The sequence below is a fragment of the Periophthalmus magnuspinnatus genome, chromosome 10, assembly GCF_009829125.3.
Source record: "Periophthalmus magnuspinnatus isolate fPerMag1 chromosome 10, fPerMag1.2.pri, whole genome shotgun sequence".
In the NCBI taxonomy this organism is placed as follows: domain Eukaryota; kingdom Metazoa; phylum Chordata; class Actinopteri; order Gobiiformes; family Gobiidae; genus Periophthalmus; species Periophthalmus magnuspinnatus.
In genome coordinates this window covers 28993833-29012261 of record NC_047135.1, presented here as the reverse complement: position 1 = coordinate 29012261, position 18429 = coordinate 28993833, and the positions used below count along the sequence as shown (strand labels likewise).

At 38.2% G+C, this 18429-nt stretch overlaps 1 protein-coding gene across 2 annotated transcripts in view; it reads left to right on the top strand.

Annotated features, from left to right (window-relative positions):
* Nucleotides 1–5851, top strand: part of glra4a (glycine receptor, alpha 4a) — a 56473-nt gene extending 50622 nt beyond the window's left edge. The window contains exons 11-12 of one of the 2 annotated variants that reach the window (XM_055224553.1): nt 1782–1932; nt 5178–5845. In XM_055224553.1, coding sequence (XP_055080528.1) covers nt 1782–1932; nt 5178–5477 — 451 coding nt within the window. In that variant the 3' untranslated portion in view covers nt 5478–5845. Of the gene's footprint in view, nt 1–1781; nt 1933–5177 lie in introns of both variants that reach the window. The other variant, XM_033974147.2, reaches the window with a different exon arrangement.
* Nucleotides 5852–18429: the final 12578 nt, after the last annotated feature.

The following is an 18429-nucleotide window of genomic DNA, read 5'->3' as shown; positions in this document are numbered from 1 at the left end:
CACAAATGCTGAACCTTATTACTTGAGGGACTGGCTCCACAAACTTGCCATATTCACTTTGAGGCTTAAAGTTCAACTGACAACAACACATCCCTAATGGAATATAATTAGTTTAATCTGATTTTAAATTATTAAACTAAATGCTGATGAATTTTCAACCTTTTTTACCATGAAAAATCAATTCAAACTGATTTTAAATACATAAATATGAAATAAATATAAAAAACACATATATTTTATCCATATCTAAATACTGAGTGGAAATTTTGTAGCTAAAAAAGAAACCCAATTTGTATATCTTGTTTATTAAAAGCTTTATGAGTTTGGAAAAACACCTCATGACACGCGGATCAAAGCTAACAGTCTAATAGGTAGAAAGTGCAGCCCAAATACCCTTAATAACAGTAGCGGCAGACGTAGTCACTTTGAAATCCTCTTTGGTGCTCTGTGCGTTGCCTGTGAAGACAGAGGGGTTTGGCAGATTTACTGGTCTGTCTGCCCTTCTGAGTCGATACAGGGAGAGAAATGATGTGGACAAGGACTTCCCTTGTCTATGCGTCCCACACAATCACCCCCGCTGAAGACTGAGTGCTGATAGACTATCCATCTAAGGCTAAAGGCACTCACCGCACACCTCAGCTGGACAGAGCTGATGCACCTGGTACAGTCAATGCGCTAATTACAGCAGAGATTGGCACTGCTAATCATGGCCTGCAGGATACGTCGGGTATCCAAGTTTTAAAATGATGAATAGATGGTAATTTGTAGATTTATGCTAAATGAAAAAAAACAGCTGCCTAGAGGAACAGAGGATGGACAATACCACAACTTTTGGTTTCAATTTCATCAAGTTTTTTGGGGGTAATTCTTTAGTCTAACCATATGTATGAAGGTATTGTAATGATGTAACAAAATTGATTTCCGCATTTGAATTTGAGATGTTTTTACGATATTTTCTCACGTAATACATCCAGAAATGTAAAGGTCCCATATTACACAAAATGGATTATTGTGAGTTTTAAGCTGTGTTAGAGTGTTACCACCTCAAAAACACAACCAAAGTTGTGTTTTGTTTCATTCACACATGTTTTGAGATGTAGACAGACTAATAATAAAGGATTACTCAAAGCTTGTTCCACCTTGTGATGTCATGAAGTGGTAGTTTTCACGTTAACAGATATCTTTTACCTTTAGTTCAGTAGATATTAGCAATTCCAGGTCTGAAATCATCAAAAAATTCATGATTCTAGTTAAGGAGTATGGAGTTTAAAACCACAGTTGACCAATCCTGTATTACCACATGACATCTCAAGGTGGAACAGAGTGTTTTCAGTTTGAAAGAAGAACTCAACACAACTCTGGATATGTTTGAGAAGAGGAAACAACATTATAACATGGATCAGAAAATAGCGCAATATCAGCCCTTTAAGTGTGACAAAACATGTGAGTAAACCTTTACTTGACCAGGACTAGGACAGGAACAACTAACTCTAATTACTCAACATTAATACACTAGACCAATCAAACTGTTAATTAAGTATTGAAAATAGTTGTTCCTTAAAATTATAAATTGCACTCTCAGCTCATTAATGATTAATTACAGCCTAATAGTAGACAAAACCGCGCATTGTTACATAAATTATGTATTGCGTTGCACAGCATAACTTTTTAATTAACCAAGGCCACAGTGTTCCTTTTTAATGGGGACAGATAACAATTTCACTTAAATATAAATAATGCCCAAGCCTAAACTGCTGGGCTTTTTTTAACTGAACTTGAAGCACTGATTTGAATGTGTCTATACTTTTCCCTGTACCGGAGGACGTGGCCGTACAGCCTGGGAGCATGGAGTCATTTCAGAAAGTGAATGACATCCACCGTGACCAGCCCCCCTACAAGAGCGCGAGTCAGCAGTGCAGCGCCTGTGCGAGGGTAACCGTGACCTCCGCCCCCACATCCTGACCTCCACCTCCACACCCTGACCATGTGCACCCCCTTTTAAATGAAAGACGCACAACTTTCTCCTAAACTTTCCCTCTGTCAGGTGTTTGGCTAAAGTCTGCCTCGTGTCACTGCCCTGTGCCTGACCTCTGCAGCCCGCCCCTGCCCCTTTCCCTCCACGTACTCACTCACTTTACTGCTGATATGAGAAAATGTGCTTTTGGTATTAACCGTTTAAGTGCTGGACATATATAAATGTTATGTTACCATTATTACCATTAAATATGTTGTTTGAAATTGCACTATGTAACTTTTCTAATGAAAAGTACATACCTGCTTGTTTTCAAAGAGTAAATTATTTGTCTAGAATGTATATGTATTACACTGCTTGGCCAAAAAAAAAAAAAAAAAGTCACTACCTGGATTTAACTAAACAAATAGGTACGAGCCTCCTGCAGTTGGTCAGGTCTAGGTTCAGCAACAGTCTGTGCTCAAAGAATGAGGTCAGCTGACACCTGAATATACTGAATGACCAGGTTATTTCATCAATGGATTTGTTCTTCCTTGATGGCACGGGCATATTCCAAGATGACAATGCCAGGATTCAAATTGGCTCAAAATTGTGAGAGTGGTTCAGGGAGCATGAGACATCATTTTCACACATGGATTGTCCACCACAGAGTCCAGACCTTAACCTCGTTGAGAATCTTTGGGATGTGCTGGAGAAGCTTTGTGCAGCGGTCAGACTCTAACATCATCGATGCAACATCTTGGTGGAAAATTAATGCAACACTGGATGGAAATAAATCTTGTGACATTGCAGATGCACTCCAAAGCTAAGTTACAGATCAGATCTGTGGAAAGACTAGCCCACTCACTGTAAGTTGTTTAAGTATTTTTAAGCAATAAAATTACCTGTTTTGTTTAGATATGAGGGAACATTCAAGGCAAAGTAATGTGCGGACCCATCACCAGAAAAGTTAACATTAATTTTACACCCTTTTGGTCTTTCTTGGTAGACTGAGTGTCTCAAAACCAGGTCTTACACATAGTACAGTCTCTCAAAAATGGGGACACAATTGTTACTGCAGGGAGCCCTCATCCAAAACTATGAGCCCCTATTATCTCCAGAGAAACGCCCCATTAGATTTGAGCACATGATGGACTGTATCTTTTAGGAAGGAGTGAGATAATTAAACTGGGCTAGAAGAACTACGACTCCCTTCTTTCCTGCTCTATGGACACTCTGTCACCATGATGCTTGAGTTCAAAAAGTTATACTCAGTGGTGGAATGCAATATAGTAAAATACTGTACTTAAGTAAACATTTTAGGTATCTGTACCTTACTTAAGTAGATTTTAAAGTAAATACTTTTTACTTTAACTTTACTACATCTGTATCTGTGCTACTCCATTACATTTTTGAACAGGACTGAACAGTAAATTTTATTACCTTGAAAAGGCTGAGGATTTATTTTTAACATGTTCATAATTTGAGCAAACAAAAATAATAAAAAAAAAAAAAAAAAACAGCAAAAATCCCAAAACAAAACTATCAGTTCAGTTGGTTCTGTTGAGCAAATTTCAGTACAAATCTTTATCAAAATCGCAACATTTGAAGCTTTATTAGATCTCAAATTCTGTACAAAATTCTTTTACTTTTTACTCTTTAAGTACATTTTTACTTAAGTAGATTTTTTCATGACTCTTTTACGTGAGTATTTCTTTGCTCATGTATCTGTACTTTTACTTAAGTAACAAAATTAAGTACTTCTTCCACCACTGGTTATACACAACAAGACCATTACAAGAAAAGAATACTTCTATTTTTCTTTACAATATTTATTTATTTATTTATTTGGTAATTTAATTGCAATGGCACTGGTAGTACCTAAGTGTTAGATTTAGATTTAAAAAGTAAAAGCAATATCTCATGCGAAAACTCAGAACCTCCAGAATTCACTTACTGAGCTACAGAGGCTGCAGTAGCACTGATTCATGTTTGGTGCTGGGGTTTCAGATCAGATAGAGTGCTTTTAGGTTTAAACCAACTGGATTTCATCATTGACCAAAGTTCAAGCTATATTTGATTTGAACATATTTAATTTATCTCATATCTGTTGACACGCACAGGTCAAGTTTACGAAATTTAACATCTTATACTTCACTGCATTAGCCGTCATTGACCTGAATGTCTCTTGCCAAATATTTAACTTAACCTAATGTCAAAGTGCTGACAGGGTCACTATGACAAACGCTCCAGGGTTCATAGTTTTCAGACCTCTTCCCAAACACATCACTAATCGCTGTGTAAGACCGCAGCCCTTCAGTCTCTCGATGTGTCTGTGGCCTGTCACGACTAAACCACATGACATTAACATTCTCTTCAGAAACTGGAACCATGTCTCACTCTATTCATCACAGCACACACCACCAAGACAAGAGTTTTGTGATCCGCTTGAGACCTGGACTTTTTAATAATGGGCGTTGGGAAATATCTATCAGCCTGAAGCATCAAAAAAGTAGTAGAAAAGAGAGTTAGTGGTTAATTTTCTGATTTTATAATTTTACTTTTATTACTATGAAATAAAAGAAGAGCAGCTTCAAATCTCCAAAATATTCAGTTCAAATATAATTAATCTCCAATGTGTGATTTCGATTATTACGTCTCTTCAAATTATAGTTGGTATTTTCTGACATAGACTAATAAACTGATTTGCATATACTTAAATCAATAGGACTATGATTGGTCAAATATTTATACAATTTCTGCATTTTTTTTACTTTATTCATCTTGTATTTAGTCCTGAATTCTTCACTGACAAACTTCAAGGAACCATTTACACTCAAGCATTCAAACACCAGCGTACACAGACTGGAAAGGAGGAAAGGAGAGCATCTTGCCCAAGAGCACAAAGGCAGTACATTGAACTGTCAACTTTCAGGAGACATCATTGGCATTAAAATATGAATAAAATATTAAACAGGTCTAGTCCAGCAAGCATGCACATTGATAAAGTTGTAAAATTGTGTATGTAAATTTTGTGTAATATATATATATATATATATATATATATATATATATATATATATATATAAACAAGTAAGTATAGAATTTGAATTAGAATTGAATTAGAATTGAATTAGAATATAATAGAATCTCACCCCCCAGCTGAAGAACACAACTAACTCTCACTGACAGCTAATGCGTTCTCCCCCTCTGCTTGACTCCACAGGAAGAGGAGCTGGTGAGGGAGAGCCGTGGCTTTTACTTCCGGGGTTACGGCCTGGGCCACTGCCTGCAGACCAAAGAGGGCACTCCAGTCGAAGGGTCTACCGTGTTTTCTCCTCCCCCGCCCCCTCCCCCGGTCACCATGTGCGACGGGGAGATGCTCCACAAGAGGTTCGTGGACCGGGCCAAGCGCATCGACACCATCTCCAGAGCGGTGTTCCCGTTGAGCTTCCTCATGTTCAACATCTTCTATTGGATCACCTACAAAGTGCTGCGGCATGAGGATATCCATGCAAACTTGTAAGGACAAAAGGGCAGACAGATATGATGGTCGATCTGTTTTTTTTCCTGGAAAACCAAACCTGCCTAGTCAGATCTACATCAACAGCGAGGGCGTGTGCTTCAACTTTGACCATTGCTCAAAACTTGTGCTCAGGTGCCACTTCAGGATCTCATGAGGCGATTGGAAATATTTCTTTTGCAAGTTTCTTTTGGAGTTTGAAGTTTTTGTGTGAATTACAGGCTAATTATAAAACATTTCCGAGATCCTGGCTGGTGAAATGACTTGAATTTTAACACTATAATATAACTTTGAATGAATGTTTTTGAAGAACTCAAAATACAAAAGACATTTTTCTACCAGATAACTAAATGGGCTCAACAGGCGGACGGCAGAGGATCTTTGATATTTATGTAAAGTGGTGATCAATAATTTTAGCCACATCTTGTAGCAAGAAATTCTATACAACCATGTATAAAATGTACATATACAAAGCTGTTCATCTAACTGCAAAAGCACAAATATGTATTTCCTTTTGTCTGAATTTAAATAAATTGTTATTCTGCCAGGAAAAGATAAATGTCTCTTTCAATGCACTGGATACACTGCACAAGCATTATGTCAAGTCTGGCTGTCAGTCTGCTGCTCAATGCAAACTCAAAGCACTATGCACTTATGGGAAAACGCTTAAGCAATTTATTTTTGGTGTAAGTATGCAGTGGTGAAAGAAGTAGTTAATTTTGTTACATAAGTAAAAGTACAGATAATGTAGCAAAAAATACAAGTATTTTTTTTATTTGATACTTAATGATATTAAAGTACCCGTCTAAAAATGTACTGAAAGAGTAAAAAGTATTTTGTGCAGATGTCGCACAGAAACAACCAAATCGATTTTTTTTCTTTATATATTTTGTTCGCTCAAATTATGAATGTGTTCAAAATAAACTCCTCGGGCTTTTCAGCAGGTCTCAGAAAACAACAACAATAATAAAAAATACTTTGACTTTTTAGTCCAGTTCAAAAAGGTCATGGAGAAGAAAGTGGAGCTACCTTCTCTCAAACGTGGTAAAGTAAAAAGTATCCACACCAACTGAAGTATAAATTTTAGGTAGCTGTACTTTACTACTTTCAGTTCGTTACATTTCATCACTACAAGTACTTATCTCAAACTCTTTGGGCACAAAGTTCTCTCTGGGCACATTCACACCACATCAAAACTGAGATTAACTGGGACTAAACAAGAATCTGGACTAAACTAAAAGAACCAAACAATGTCAACAGCAGGACTAAACTGTGCCCAAACGTTTAGAGTGATGTGATGGCCACCGATTGAAATCCTTACACTTGCACAAATACAGCTGCATATAGAAATGATTTAAGTGGCTAAGCAATGCAGCCACAGATTAGCCGCCCCACACTCTAATGCTTTTCTATTGGAGCACTAATAGACCCCATCAAGCCAAATCCCACAGACACCAGGCCCAGCCCTTAAACCCAAAGGTAGTAAATCCAATTGGACCATAATGCAATCTGTAGCACGCGCAAAAGGACTCATCAGCACTGGCTCCTTTGAAAAGCTTGTTTTTATTATGGCAATAATTGTTTGCTACGAAACCAGAGGAACACAATCGATGCAGGAGGAATCATGGCTCAACCTGCTTAAGAGCCACCATTACAGAAAAGTGTGCAAAAGCAGGGATGCGGAGACAGGGGAGCATCGCCAGCCAGGGAGGACGAATGGGTTTTTTAATAGGAAATCAGGGGGTTGTTTTATCAACTAATGAGTTTGAAAAGGACCTCGGCGTTTCAGTGTTAATGACAATGAATTCTGAGAGGCGGTTACTGTCCTTTTGTCTGCAGTCCTAATCAACTCTTGTGTTTGCTGTGCTCCCCCAGGTAATGAGGCAAATGTGTGGCTCTTAATGGACGGGCTATTCCTCTATCTTCTTATCGGTATAATGAGGCTGACTTATTTAATGTTTGTAAGCTATAATGCAATGTTTATGGTAGAAATGGTAATACACTGCGTTTTCTGATAATGCTACAGCAACTACATAAAAAATGCTTGTTTACATCCTTAATTTTAACACATTTTAGACACATTTGAGGCTACGTTACACACCTGTTTTGCGCAGTGTTTTATTATTTTAAATGTAATGGTTGTGTGTGTCCATAACAAAAGAAATTGCAGTGATGATAAAATGCTTTGTTTCTCAGTGAATACGGAGCAGAATGTTAAACCATTCTCACAAATAATGCAACCTGGATCATTAAGTGTAATGGTTCGCGATGTGTAAAAGAAACACAAGCTGACAAAACTAACACAGGTTTTAAAACAACATGGGTAGAAGCCACTTTGGGTTGAGGTGAGGAGTTTTCTAGACTTAAAAAAAAATCCTAACCTTAATGTGAAACAATGAACCTCATTTAATGTTACAAAACAGATTAAAGGTCCTATGTTGCACAAAATTGACTCTTGTGAGCTTTTAGGCATGTTAGAATGTTGTTACCTCATCAAAAACATATCTGGAGTTGTGTTTTGTTTCATTCAGACATGTTTGAGTAACCCTTTATTATTAGTCTGTCTATATCTCCAAAGCTCAAAATGCTCTGTTCCAGCTTGTGATGTCATGTAGTAGTAGTTTTCAAGGTAACAGCTACCTTTTTATCTTTAGTTCAATAGAGATTAGCAATTCCGGGGCTGAAATTATCCAAATGATTCTAGTGAAGGTGTATGGAGTTTAAAAACACAGTGGAGCACTTCCTGTATTACCACATGACATCACAAGGTGGAACAGAGTGTTTTCTGTTTAACACACAAACCCTGTATATTTAGGCATTACTTAGAGTTCTTCTCTTAAACATGTGTGAATGGAACAAAAAAACATCTCTAGGTATGTTTGTGATGGAAACAACATTGTAACATAGATCAGAAAATAGTGTAATGTGAGCCCTTTAATCTTATTGAACTTGTCAATGGTTCCGCCCAAAAATTAATTTGGACATGAATTGAAACACTGATGACTTGGTAATTGTTGTGACTGAATAAGCCGTTTGAATAACAATACACCGTCCACTCAGAATGAGGCTTGCAGTACCACAAACATGGAACCAACTGTATTATTTATTCAGAAATATGCATCAGAAGTCATGTCTATAATAGTATTGTTCCAGGCCTTCAAGAAAATTGAAAAAAATATATAAAAAAAAATAAACCGCTTTTTTAAATCCACCATCCTTGACATTGACACATGATTCAAAACAGCTCTGTGATTCGTGGACCATTATGCAGTGCTACTTCATCCCTAAACAAAGCATGTATCCTTTGAATGTATATCGTTTCAAAGGCACGCGAAGTCTGATGTATTCCAATAATGGGGGACCTAAGCTTTGAGCAACCAAACCAAATCCCTATGGTATGTTGACTTGGACAAACAACACCCCCACAACCTTTTCCCCATGTCACCGTGGCAACCATCACAGCCTCTGATCTATAAAGTAATCCTGCACGTGGAAGGACGGGCCTAAATGAGAACATTAAATATTCATTCTTCCAAGAGGTTCCTAGATGAAACGTGGATGAAACTTGAAATTCCGCCACGTATAATGACCACTTTACTCTGATGAATGTCACGCCAACGCAAGGGTCATTGGATAGAAACGAACAAAAAATAAACAAGGATATAGACATGAGCATATCCGCGGGAACATGTTCAAGGTGGGATAATCAACATGCGCTTCCCCCCCTCCGCGTTTCAGCTGAATGTCAATGGTGCCAGCGCTAAAACTGATGTGTGAGCTGGGAGAAAGCAGCCTTAAGACCCGCAATCAATAACGCTGTCCCTTGGAGCGCTGGAGAGCATCTAACCCTCCCATGCACATAAAAACAAGAACACACGTGTAGACACAAATATAATCCTCGGATATCGGTGCCACGGTGACAGTTACTAGCATTGTATTGATGAACTGGCAATAAACAGGAGGTCCATTTTGGGTGGAATGTAAATGGCAGAGAAGGAGCGTGCTTACAATACTACTTTTACTTTCTCTTTGTTCGTTCATGTATTGATTTCTTACTGTAAAGCCAGGGTCATGGGAGGCTGCAGCGTTTATTATCTACTTTGAGCTTGAGGCAGCGTGTAATGGCTAGATAAAAATCACCTGGTTTATTTAGGGTTGGCTATAAATAATTAACTTAACCATGATGAGGCTGACATGTTATGTGCAAGATAATGGGTGACAGCGGCTCAGTTGGTAGAGTGTTTGTCCGCCGATCCGAAGGTTGAGGTGCGAATCCCGCTCTCGACATCATCGGTTGGTTAGATCCACTGAGCTACAGGTTGGCGGTGCGATTCCAGCTCCTACAGATGAATGCTGCTGTTGTGTCCTTGAGCAAGACCACCTCACCCCCAGTGTTTGTGTACCTTGACGTAAAGAACTTTGAGTGCCTTGAAGGTGGAAAAGTGCTATATAAAAAGACCATTTATCATAATATTAAAATTGTTGAAAGGTATGCAAAAATAAGAATACTGAGTTTATAATGTAATAGAAAATCTGACGAAAATAATTGTTGACATTCATTTATTTATTTATTTATCTTTATTTATACAGAGGGACCCAATGAGAGCACTCGGGCTCTCTTTTTCATGGGCGCCCTGTTTAAAATACAACACAAACCGAAAAAAACAATCAAAAACAAATAAGTCCATATAAAACATCAAAAACAAGTGCAGATTTGTGTATAAAAGTTTGTTATCAGATTATTAAATTGAAACTGTGTCACCAACGTGTCCAGTTTTGCTTTTCCTTGGAGTGAATTCCATTTTAGTGAAGCAAAACAGCAAAAAGCCTCTTTCCCATCTCAGTTCTGGTGCGGCTTGTCCTTAGCCTTATGCAGTCATGTAATCTGGTATTAAATATTGCGGTATCAATGACGACAAGGTAAATACATTTCCTAACTTACGAAACAAAGTTGTGAATGTTAAAAGCCATTTACAAAAATATTTCATCATGTCTTGCTATTGGATTTTTATTCATTGCTAAAATATATACAGAAATATTTGCCAGTGTCAAGTCACTGATTCACTGGCACATGAATGCATTTGGACAGGACAGGACAGGACTATTACATGGACGTGAAATCAATTTTAAAAATATATTTATAAAGTGCTTTTCATGCATATGTAATTCACACTTGTTTACACAGACAATTCAAATCATTCCTTCACACCCAACTACATAAGCGAGGAGGGACAGGGTCAGTGGTCCAGAGCCACAAAACCTGAAGGGATATTTACATTGTTTCTCAGTGTACCACACCATCGCATTATGCCGTCAAATGAAAAAGCTGCACTAAAACATGAACAGAAATGCATAGAATGGCGCTCAAAATGACAGGTTGCGGGATCGTCTTCTCAGCTACAGTTCTAGAAGACGTTAAATCTAAAATTCATGCAATTTTGTTGCTATGACGCCTGACTGGAAAAATAGCAGTGGAGTGGAAAATGTTGTTTTCTTCTGACAGTGACGTATTAACGAGATATTGCTACACATGTCACCTTTAAATATATGAGTGTAAACACAGAAAAGTGCAAGCTCCACAGTGTAATATACATGTAAACCTAGTCATTGTGGCCCAGCATGAGAGCAGCAATGTCGAGGGGAGGTAAAATGAGAAAACGGATCAATTTGCTAAAAAGTATAGCTTTAGCAGCAACCCCATTGTGAGGAAAGTGGGAAAAAAATAGACTTTAATAAATGATAAATATTCTGACTACTGTTATCAATTGGAATGTCATTACTACATCTATCTGTGTTTCAGTTCCCTCTTTTTTCTCTCTACTGGGATGGATGATCGCATTTTTATAGAGCGCTTTCCCACCTTCAAGGCACTCAAAGCGCTTTACATCACGAAGCCACTCACCCATTCACACAAACAATCATACACCAGCGTACGCAGACATTGGAGGTGAGGGGGGCTTAAATGTCTTGCCTAAGGACACAATAACAGCATTCATCTGTGGGACCTGGAATCACACCCCCAACCAGTGATTTATGTTTATGTCGAGAGTGGGATTTGAACCAACCTTCGGATCAGTAGACAAACACTGTGTTACTGTCGCTTTACGTTCTACCTACATTTATGTTTAAATTATGTTCTACTGTATCACATATTCCATAAATGTGCAACATTAAGTGCTCTTCAAATACAGACTCCAAATGCGTCCATAGATTACCCAACCTTAGGTCTATTATAGTTCCTTCAGTTCGACGAGACTGACAAAACCTTGATGTGAATATCAATGAACAATGAGATACAGTTATGTTACGTTTTAGTCAAATGTGCATTGCGTAATATTCCAGTGGAGGGCCTGCCATCTGTTTGTCTCCATGGAGATGTTATTGCTTTGCCTAGAGCGCTGCAGAGTGTGGAATAAAACATATCTATCTCTGTGTAGAAAAGTAAGTGGAACCACCTGTCCAGGCCAAATTACAGGTCAGATCTATGCAGAGGTAAACCTACTCCTGCAAAGATTGTATTATTTTCTAAGGTGTTTTTGAGGAATATAAACACATGTAAAGTAACAATGCTAGATAGGTCCTGTAATGATCTGACATTTTGTATTTTATTCAGAGTTGATACCTTTTGTTGCTCTTGTTCTTGCTTTTGTATGCGACACTTGGTTGCTATGCCGACAAATTGACATTTTATTTGTCAGTTACTGGTCTGTTTTTGGAGACTGGCTCTAGTGAGTTGACACCGCTGTTGTTTTGCTCTTGTTTTGGCATGGGTTACGGCCTACAGTAGCCCTTGTGTCCAGAAAATAAACAACCAGAACGCTACAATACATTTTATATATACAGTGGAACATTCCAGGCAAAGCAATAACAGGCAGGACAAGAAAAGCTGCGCCTTTAAACCTGTACTAATTGCTAGCCAAAAGTCAAATAAGTTATATCCAAAAGTGTTTTAATCCTGCTCCTATTACACCCATGCTTCTGACTTTCAGAATTAAGTGCGCTGTCCTCACCACTTCCTTTCAGTTATTTTTAGTCCTTTTATTAGTCGGCCTAACATTAAGCACTGAGTTCCATCAGGACTCCGTAAGCCGCTGTAACCTTGTACAAGTGCAAAGTTCCGTCTCTGAGCAAAAGAAAACTCCACCAAAAAGTGTAGGAGCAGCAGGTTTAAACACGGTTAGGAAATGTTGATTCATCCCTCTCTCCGCAGCGCGTACATGGCTCTGGAGAAATCATCCGCGGCAGCCCTCCTCATTAACAAAACATGTATCTACAAACAACAACAGCAGCAAGGAAAACCCACATTTGGAAAGCGCTCATCCCAGTGTAGATATATTTACCCGAAAATCCTACGTGGATTCATTTCCCCTAATCCGTCTCCGCGGCTCTACTGTACATTGGTGTAATACTGCTTGGAGAGGGCCCACAGCAGAGGAGGCTGCAGCTCAGGGGGTTCACATGGATAATGATTTCATACATGTGAACCAGAAATGTGTTCAAACAAGAGGAACAATACATTAGGCTAAAGATTTATCTGAATAATATGAGATTTGTGCTGCAGTCTGCCTATAGCACTTTTGGAGCACAGCAAGATTACAGATTCCATAGTTTCCCCCATTACAGCGAATCCTCAAGTTATGTACTCCTTCAGATGGGTAGGCCAACTCCTAACCAGGACTCTTACCCTCAGACAATCAAGTATTCCTTTACTTGTAACCTTACAGGAGAGTCATTATGTAAAACTGAGATCTTATCCATGCCATAATGTTTTTCCTCATGATAAGCTTAGTAAAAGTATTTTGAGCGATTGCATACATGGGTGAGTAATCTTGTAATGTTCTGAGTTTGTTCTGAGTTTGAGTTTAAGTTCTCGGAACATTTCTTTTTCCACCTGCCTCCGTCTCCGCCTGGTCTGTACTTACTGGCACTTATTTTAAAAAATAAGACTCAGGGTCATAGATTGTTTACCCAAAGTCTCAATCCTCTCTATCCCCATTTCACACTACAGCTGTCCTGTCAAATAAACTCTTTGGGCCAGAAAATCTTAAAAAAAAATAACATAAAATAAAAGAAATCCTTTTGCTTGGAACCGTAAAATGCAGAGGCGGAGCCAGCAGCAGAAAATCAGTTCTGCAGTTTTGAAGAGAAGCCAGATGACTGTGGTTTACAATGAACTAAATACCAGGATAACACACTATGGACTCTAGAATTATTAGGCACAATACAAGCTAATATCCAAGACATATGTACAGTGTGTCTCTGTTGAAGAGGCACCACTCACACCTGGAGCGACCCCTCCTCAACATCACAAATGAACCTAATAATCTATCTGTAAACCTTATTGCTACAACTCAAGTACGATGTCCTCCATTTGTATGGTATCCATGAAATACTCAGGTGAACCACCTGAGACATGTGCGTGTGTTGTGGTTGGAAAAGTGAGCTGCGAGGAAGGTAATTGTTTCTCCAAAAGATCAATTGAGGAATCTAAATGTCTTTTGAGCCTCTGAGAATATATATGCTCATTTTACAAAACAATAACTGAAAAACATCCCCGTGGAGATCAGTTGTCATGTTGCAATTCTTCTTATGTTTTGTTTGGCTGTTTTTCATATTAAAAACAAAAAGAACTGTGTACACAGTGTGGGGTTGTCAGGATGCTTAGCTCACATAAGATTACAGCTGATTATGCTGATTATACGGCACTGACAATATTCCTTTTAAATACAAGTTTACTAAGGACCGCCTTGAAAAAATCTCAAGGGGCTAACCTAAATAAGTAAATAAATACTTGTTGTAATTGACATATATGAAATTTGACCTAAGGATCTAGAAATCTGTTAGGCCTCTGCTTGGACGACTTGGTTGCCCTGAAAAGGACAAGGAATGGAACTATCTGACTTCAGCTATAAAATAAACAACTGCACAACTAAAATAAAAGTAAATTAACAGTTATGGAACTGTACAGTACTAATTGTAGTAGCACTCACATGAATACTCTGAGCTCCTTCACCTCTGAGGAAGAGAAACTTTGAGTAGAGCTGCTACTCCTCCACATAAATAGGCTCCAACTTGTACACTGTTCTCACTCAAATATATGCCCTAGCCTGTTTCACACTGACAAAATTTGCTGCAGGTGCTCCATTCTTAAAATTCAAGTTTCAAGTCCTGGGAAATTGTGTCTGATGTCTCCACAGGGCAGCGCCCAAAGCAGCCCACAGGCCAGAAACTAGATACATGTGAAATAGGTGTCATTATGGCTTTGTTAAAACAGGGCGCTGATATCATTGCAAATGAGACCCTACCATAGTCAAATGATTTACTCTATGCATACACATTTTGTCAAACTTTCAACATATATTTTTAGAAAAGTGTGATGCAAATAAGGATCGAAAAATCTTTAAGTCATAAAGCCCAACTTATCCAGCAAGGTGGCACGGCTGTGACAGTTGGAAAAGGTCACTATGTGTGCTAATTAAAAGTGCAGCAAAGAAAAGTCTCTTTGTTAAATATCATGGATCCCTGTGAATGCCAAACAGAGCGGAGCATGATAATGAATGTGTGAAGTGACATTGTGGTAAGTGCTGGTCAGGAGCCCCCACCAGACTAATCTTTAAAGACGAGAGGGTTATACTTCAACCTCACAAGTTTGTTTTTTACTCTATTACTAGGAATATGTGATGTATACTGTCAAAGCAGCTCCCTCTACTGGACACCTCTTGTAAGGCTCCAAATGAAGATTCAAATTGCCTTATGTCATCTCTCTATAAAGGACAAGAAGACATACAACTATTGAACTTTGAACTGTGCTTTCCATGACTAAATAACCACAGAAATAGTTGCAAATATTTTCAATGTATAGTCACAACATATGTCCTGCTAATAATGCAATAACCACCAAAACTTCAAATTACCATCAGCTTTAAAGGTCCACTATGTTACTGTTCTGGTGGAGGGCCAGCTATCTGTTGACTATGGACTATGGAGATTGTATTACTTTCACTAAAATGTTCCACAGTTTGGCATTAAACTTATCTATATCTGAATACAAGCAGGTGACGCAACAGGTGAAGTTACATGTCAGGTCTGATGATGAGCAGTGACCCCGCTCACAGTAAAAAATGCATGTTTTTCAAGATATATTTAAGAATAAAAACACCTGCAATTGAATAAATGCAAGAAAATAAGTTTAATGCCATACTGTGGAATATTACAGGAAAAGCAATAACTGAAACCAACTGAAATTTACATAAATCTGAGAGAACTTTAAAGGTGCACTGTTTAGATCATATTGATACTTTGCAGCTGATACCAACAACATTCCCTGCTGGTGTGATGCTAACTGAGGGCACTGCTCTGTCTAAAGCCCTGTCACTCAAATTAGACTTTACTATAGTCTTTGTTTTAACATGATCTGACCATAAAGAACTGATTCAGCTGGAACTACAGGCGAGATGATTTGTACTATTAAACAAGTCCCTTTCAAATAACATACACTCTCAAGCTAGCTAGCTAGCATTAGCCAACAGTTGTTCATTTAGTCACACTCACCTAAGCAGGACTATGAACGCTCGTATTGATCACGGGCTCCTGAAAATGTGCTGAATCCATTTAGTAGTTTTACAGAGTTTTCAGACTATCATAAAACTTTCTGGACTGTGTATGTGCATTGTGTCATGATCACTGCTGAACATTCCGCCATAGACATACATGTAGAACACCCCCAGTATGATGTCACTGCAAAATATCAATACACTTACATATATTACACTTGATCCAGGAAGGAAAACTCATTCAACATCATAACATTTTTCTCATATTACCTGAATATCATTTTGTAGCATATTTTTTGCAAGATATTCATGGCTCCTTTGACTCGATTTTTGAACTGCACACAAGGCTCTGGATGTGCTGATACAAATAAAGTGCACAGTTTGACACATGCGATCTAACTTGATAAACCACTGACATGTTCTAACTTCTGGTCAGCACAAATTCTGTTAAGCTAAAGCTACACACCACATTAGAAACTGCCGACAGTGATATTACAGCATCTCCAGCACATCCACCAAGCCCAGTTGCCATGGAAACGCGGGGCCTGCTGAGAAGCCAAGAGCCGATCACTTTGAGAGACATAGGAGACCAGGGAGTTGAGACCGGTGGTTGCACTTTTGCACAAGGCTAAAGAATATAGAATTTATTTCAGTTTCTTTTTTTATTTTCAGTTTTTGTTGGATACATTTGGTTACAGCACACAAAAATATGCTCAGCAGGCATTTCAGAAACCACTCGCTCACTGTCCACTTCCTGCTGTGTAGTGTTTGGCTTATATGAACCCACATGCCTCATTCATTGCACCATTGTAACTAGAAGAGCAATAAGTGCTATTAAATTCACATTACATAGAATTGCATTTAAAGATATTTTAGTGCCAAGTCCATCTTAAAATGTCATCTCCCCGCCTTATGTTAAAGGTGCTATATAACAAAAAAACATACCTGGAGTTGTATTTTATTTCATTCACACATGTTTGAGTTACTCTGCATTATTACCGGTAGTCTGTCTACATCTCCAAAGCTCAAAATGCTCTGTTCCACCTTGTGATGTCATGAAGCAGTAGTTTTCAAGTTATCAGCTATATTTTACAGTTTGTTCCATCTTATGATGTCATGTGGTACTACAGGAAGTGTTCTACTGTGTTTTTAAACTCCATACATCTTCACCAGAATCATTTGGATAACTTCAGCCCTGGAATTTCCCATCTCTACTTAACAGAGTATTTTCTGTTTGAGAGAAAAACTCAGCCCCAAATATACAGGGTTTGTTAAACATGTGTGAATGAAACTAAACACTACTCAAGGTATATTTGTGATGAAGAAAGAACATTTTAACATATATCAGAATACAGCGCAATATGGGCCCTTTAAAGCCTGTCCCCATGGAGATGTTATGGCAGTAAATTATCTTGATGGAGACAAACAGGCCATGTTATAGATCTGTGGTGAGGTGAAGATGCGATAATGCTCACTGTTGAAAGCATGTTTTTTTTCCATTTATTACTTTATTTGTTTAGCACCTGTAACAGTTTAAAGCCACACTGAACACAATCTGTACGATCTTAACCATGCCATATAATGCCATTTACCTCACACTTTAAACAACATACATCTATAAAAAGCTGCACAGAATGGACTGGCAAGATGTTTCGTGAGACATAGACATTTCATAAGCTTCCTAGAGAGAAGTAAAGACTGAAACGTAAGCAAAGCAGAGGTCCAAGTATCGTAGTCTTCACCCTCCCAATAGAACAAACAGTCTATGAACTGAACTGAACCTGTAACAAAATATTCACTTTCAAGCTCAAAGTTCTACAGCTAAGTATTTTCTGCTATGTACTCTCTTTTGAAAGTATACTGTGCATTTGGTTCTTATAGTGCTGAAATACAGACAAAACATAAAAAGTGGTCTGCCTATTCATGGTCACAGATGAGAAAATATACAGTAAAACTAGAGCAATTTTATCTAGGGTGAACAGATTTCCAAAATGAAAAACTGGGACACAGCTGGGTTGGGCTGTTTGGTAATAATACAATTGTGAAAAGAGCGTGTAATTAAGAATATCATTATGCGCTCGGTCCATACATGACTTATTCACATATCTTGCTGTGAGAGACTTTAGACCAAGCAAGTGAAAACATATTTTTGTGTTCTGGTTATTTTTTCTGTATTTTGGTTAAACAAATGACAATTTATGCCCCTCTTTGCTTTTGGCAATTATCAAATTGGACTAAAATAGGGACATCTGGGACATTTCTTAAAATTAAAAACTGGGAGAAATCAGTGGTTTTGGTTAAATCTGCTGGAACCTGGGACACAGGGGTCAAAACTGGTACTGTCCCTGGTAAATATGGATGTCTGGTCACCCTATTAATAATATCACAATGCATTTACAGCC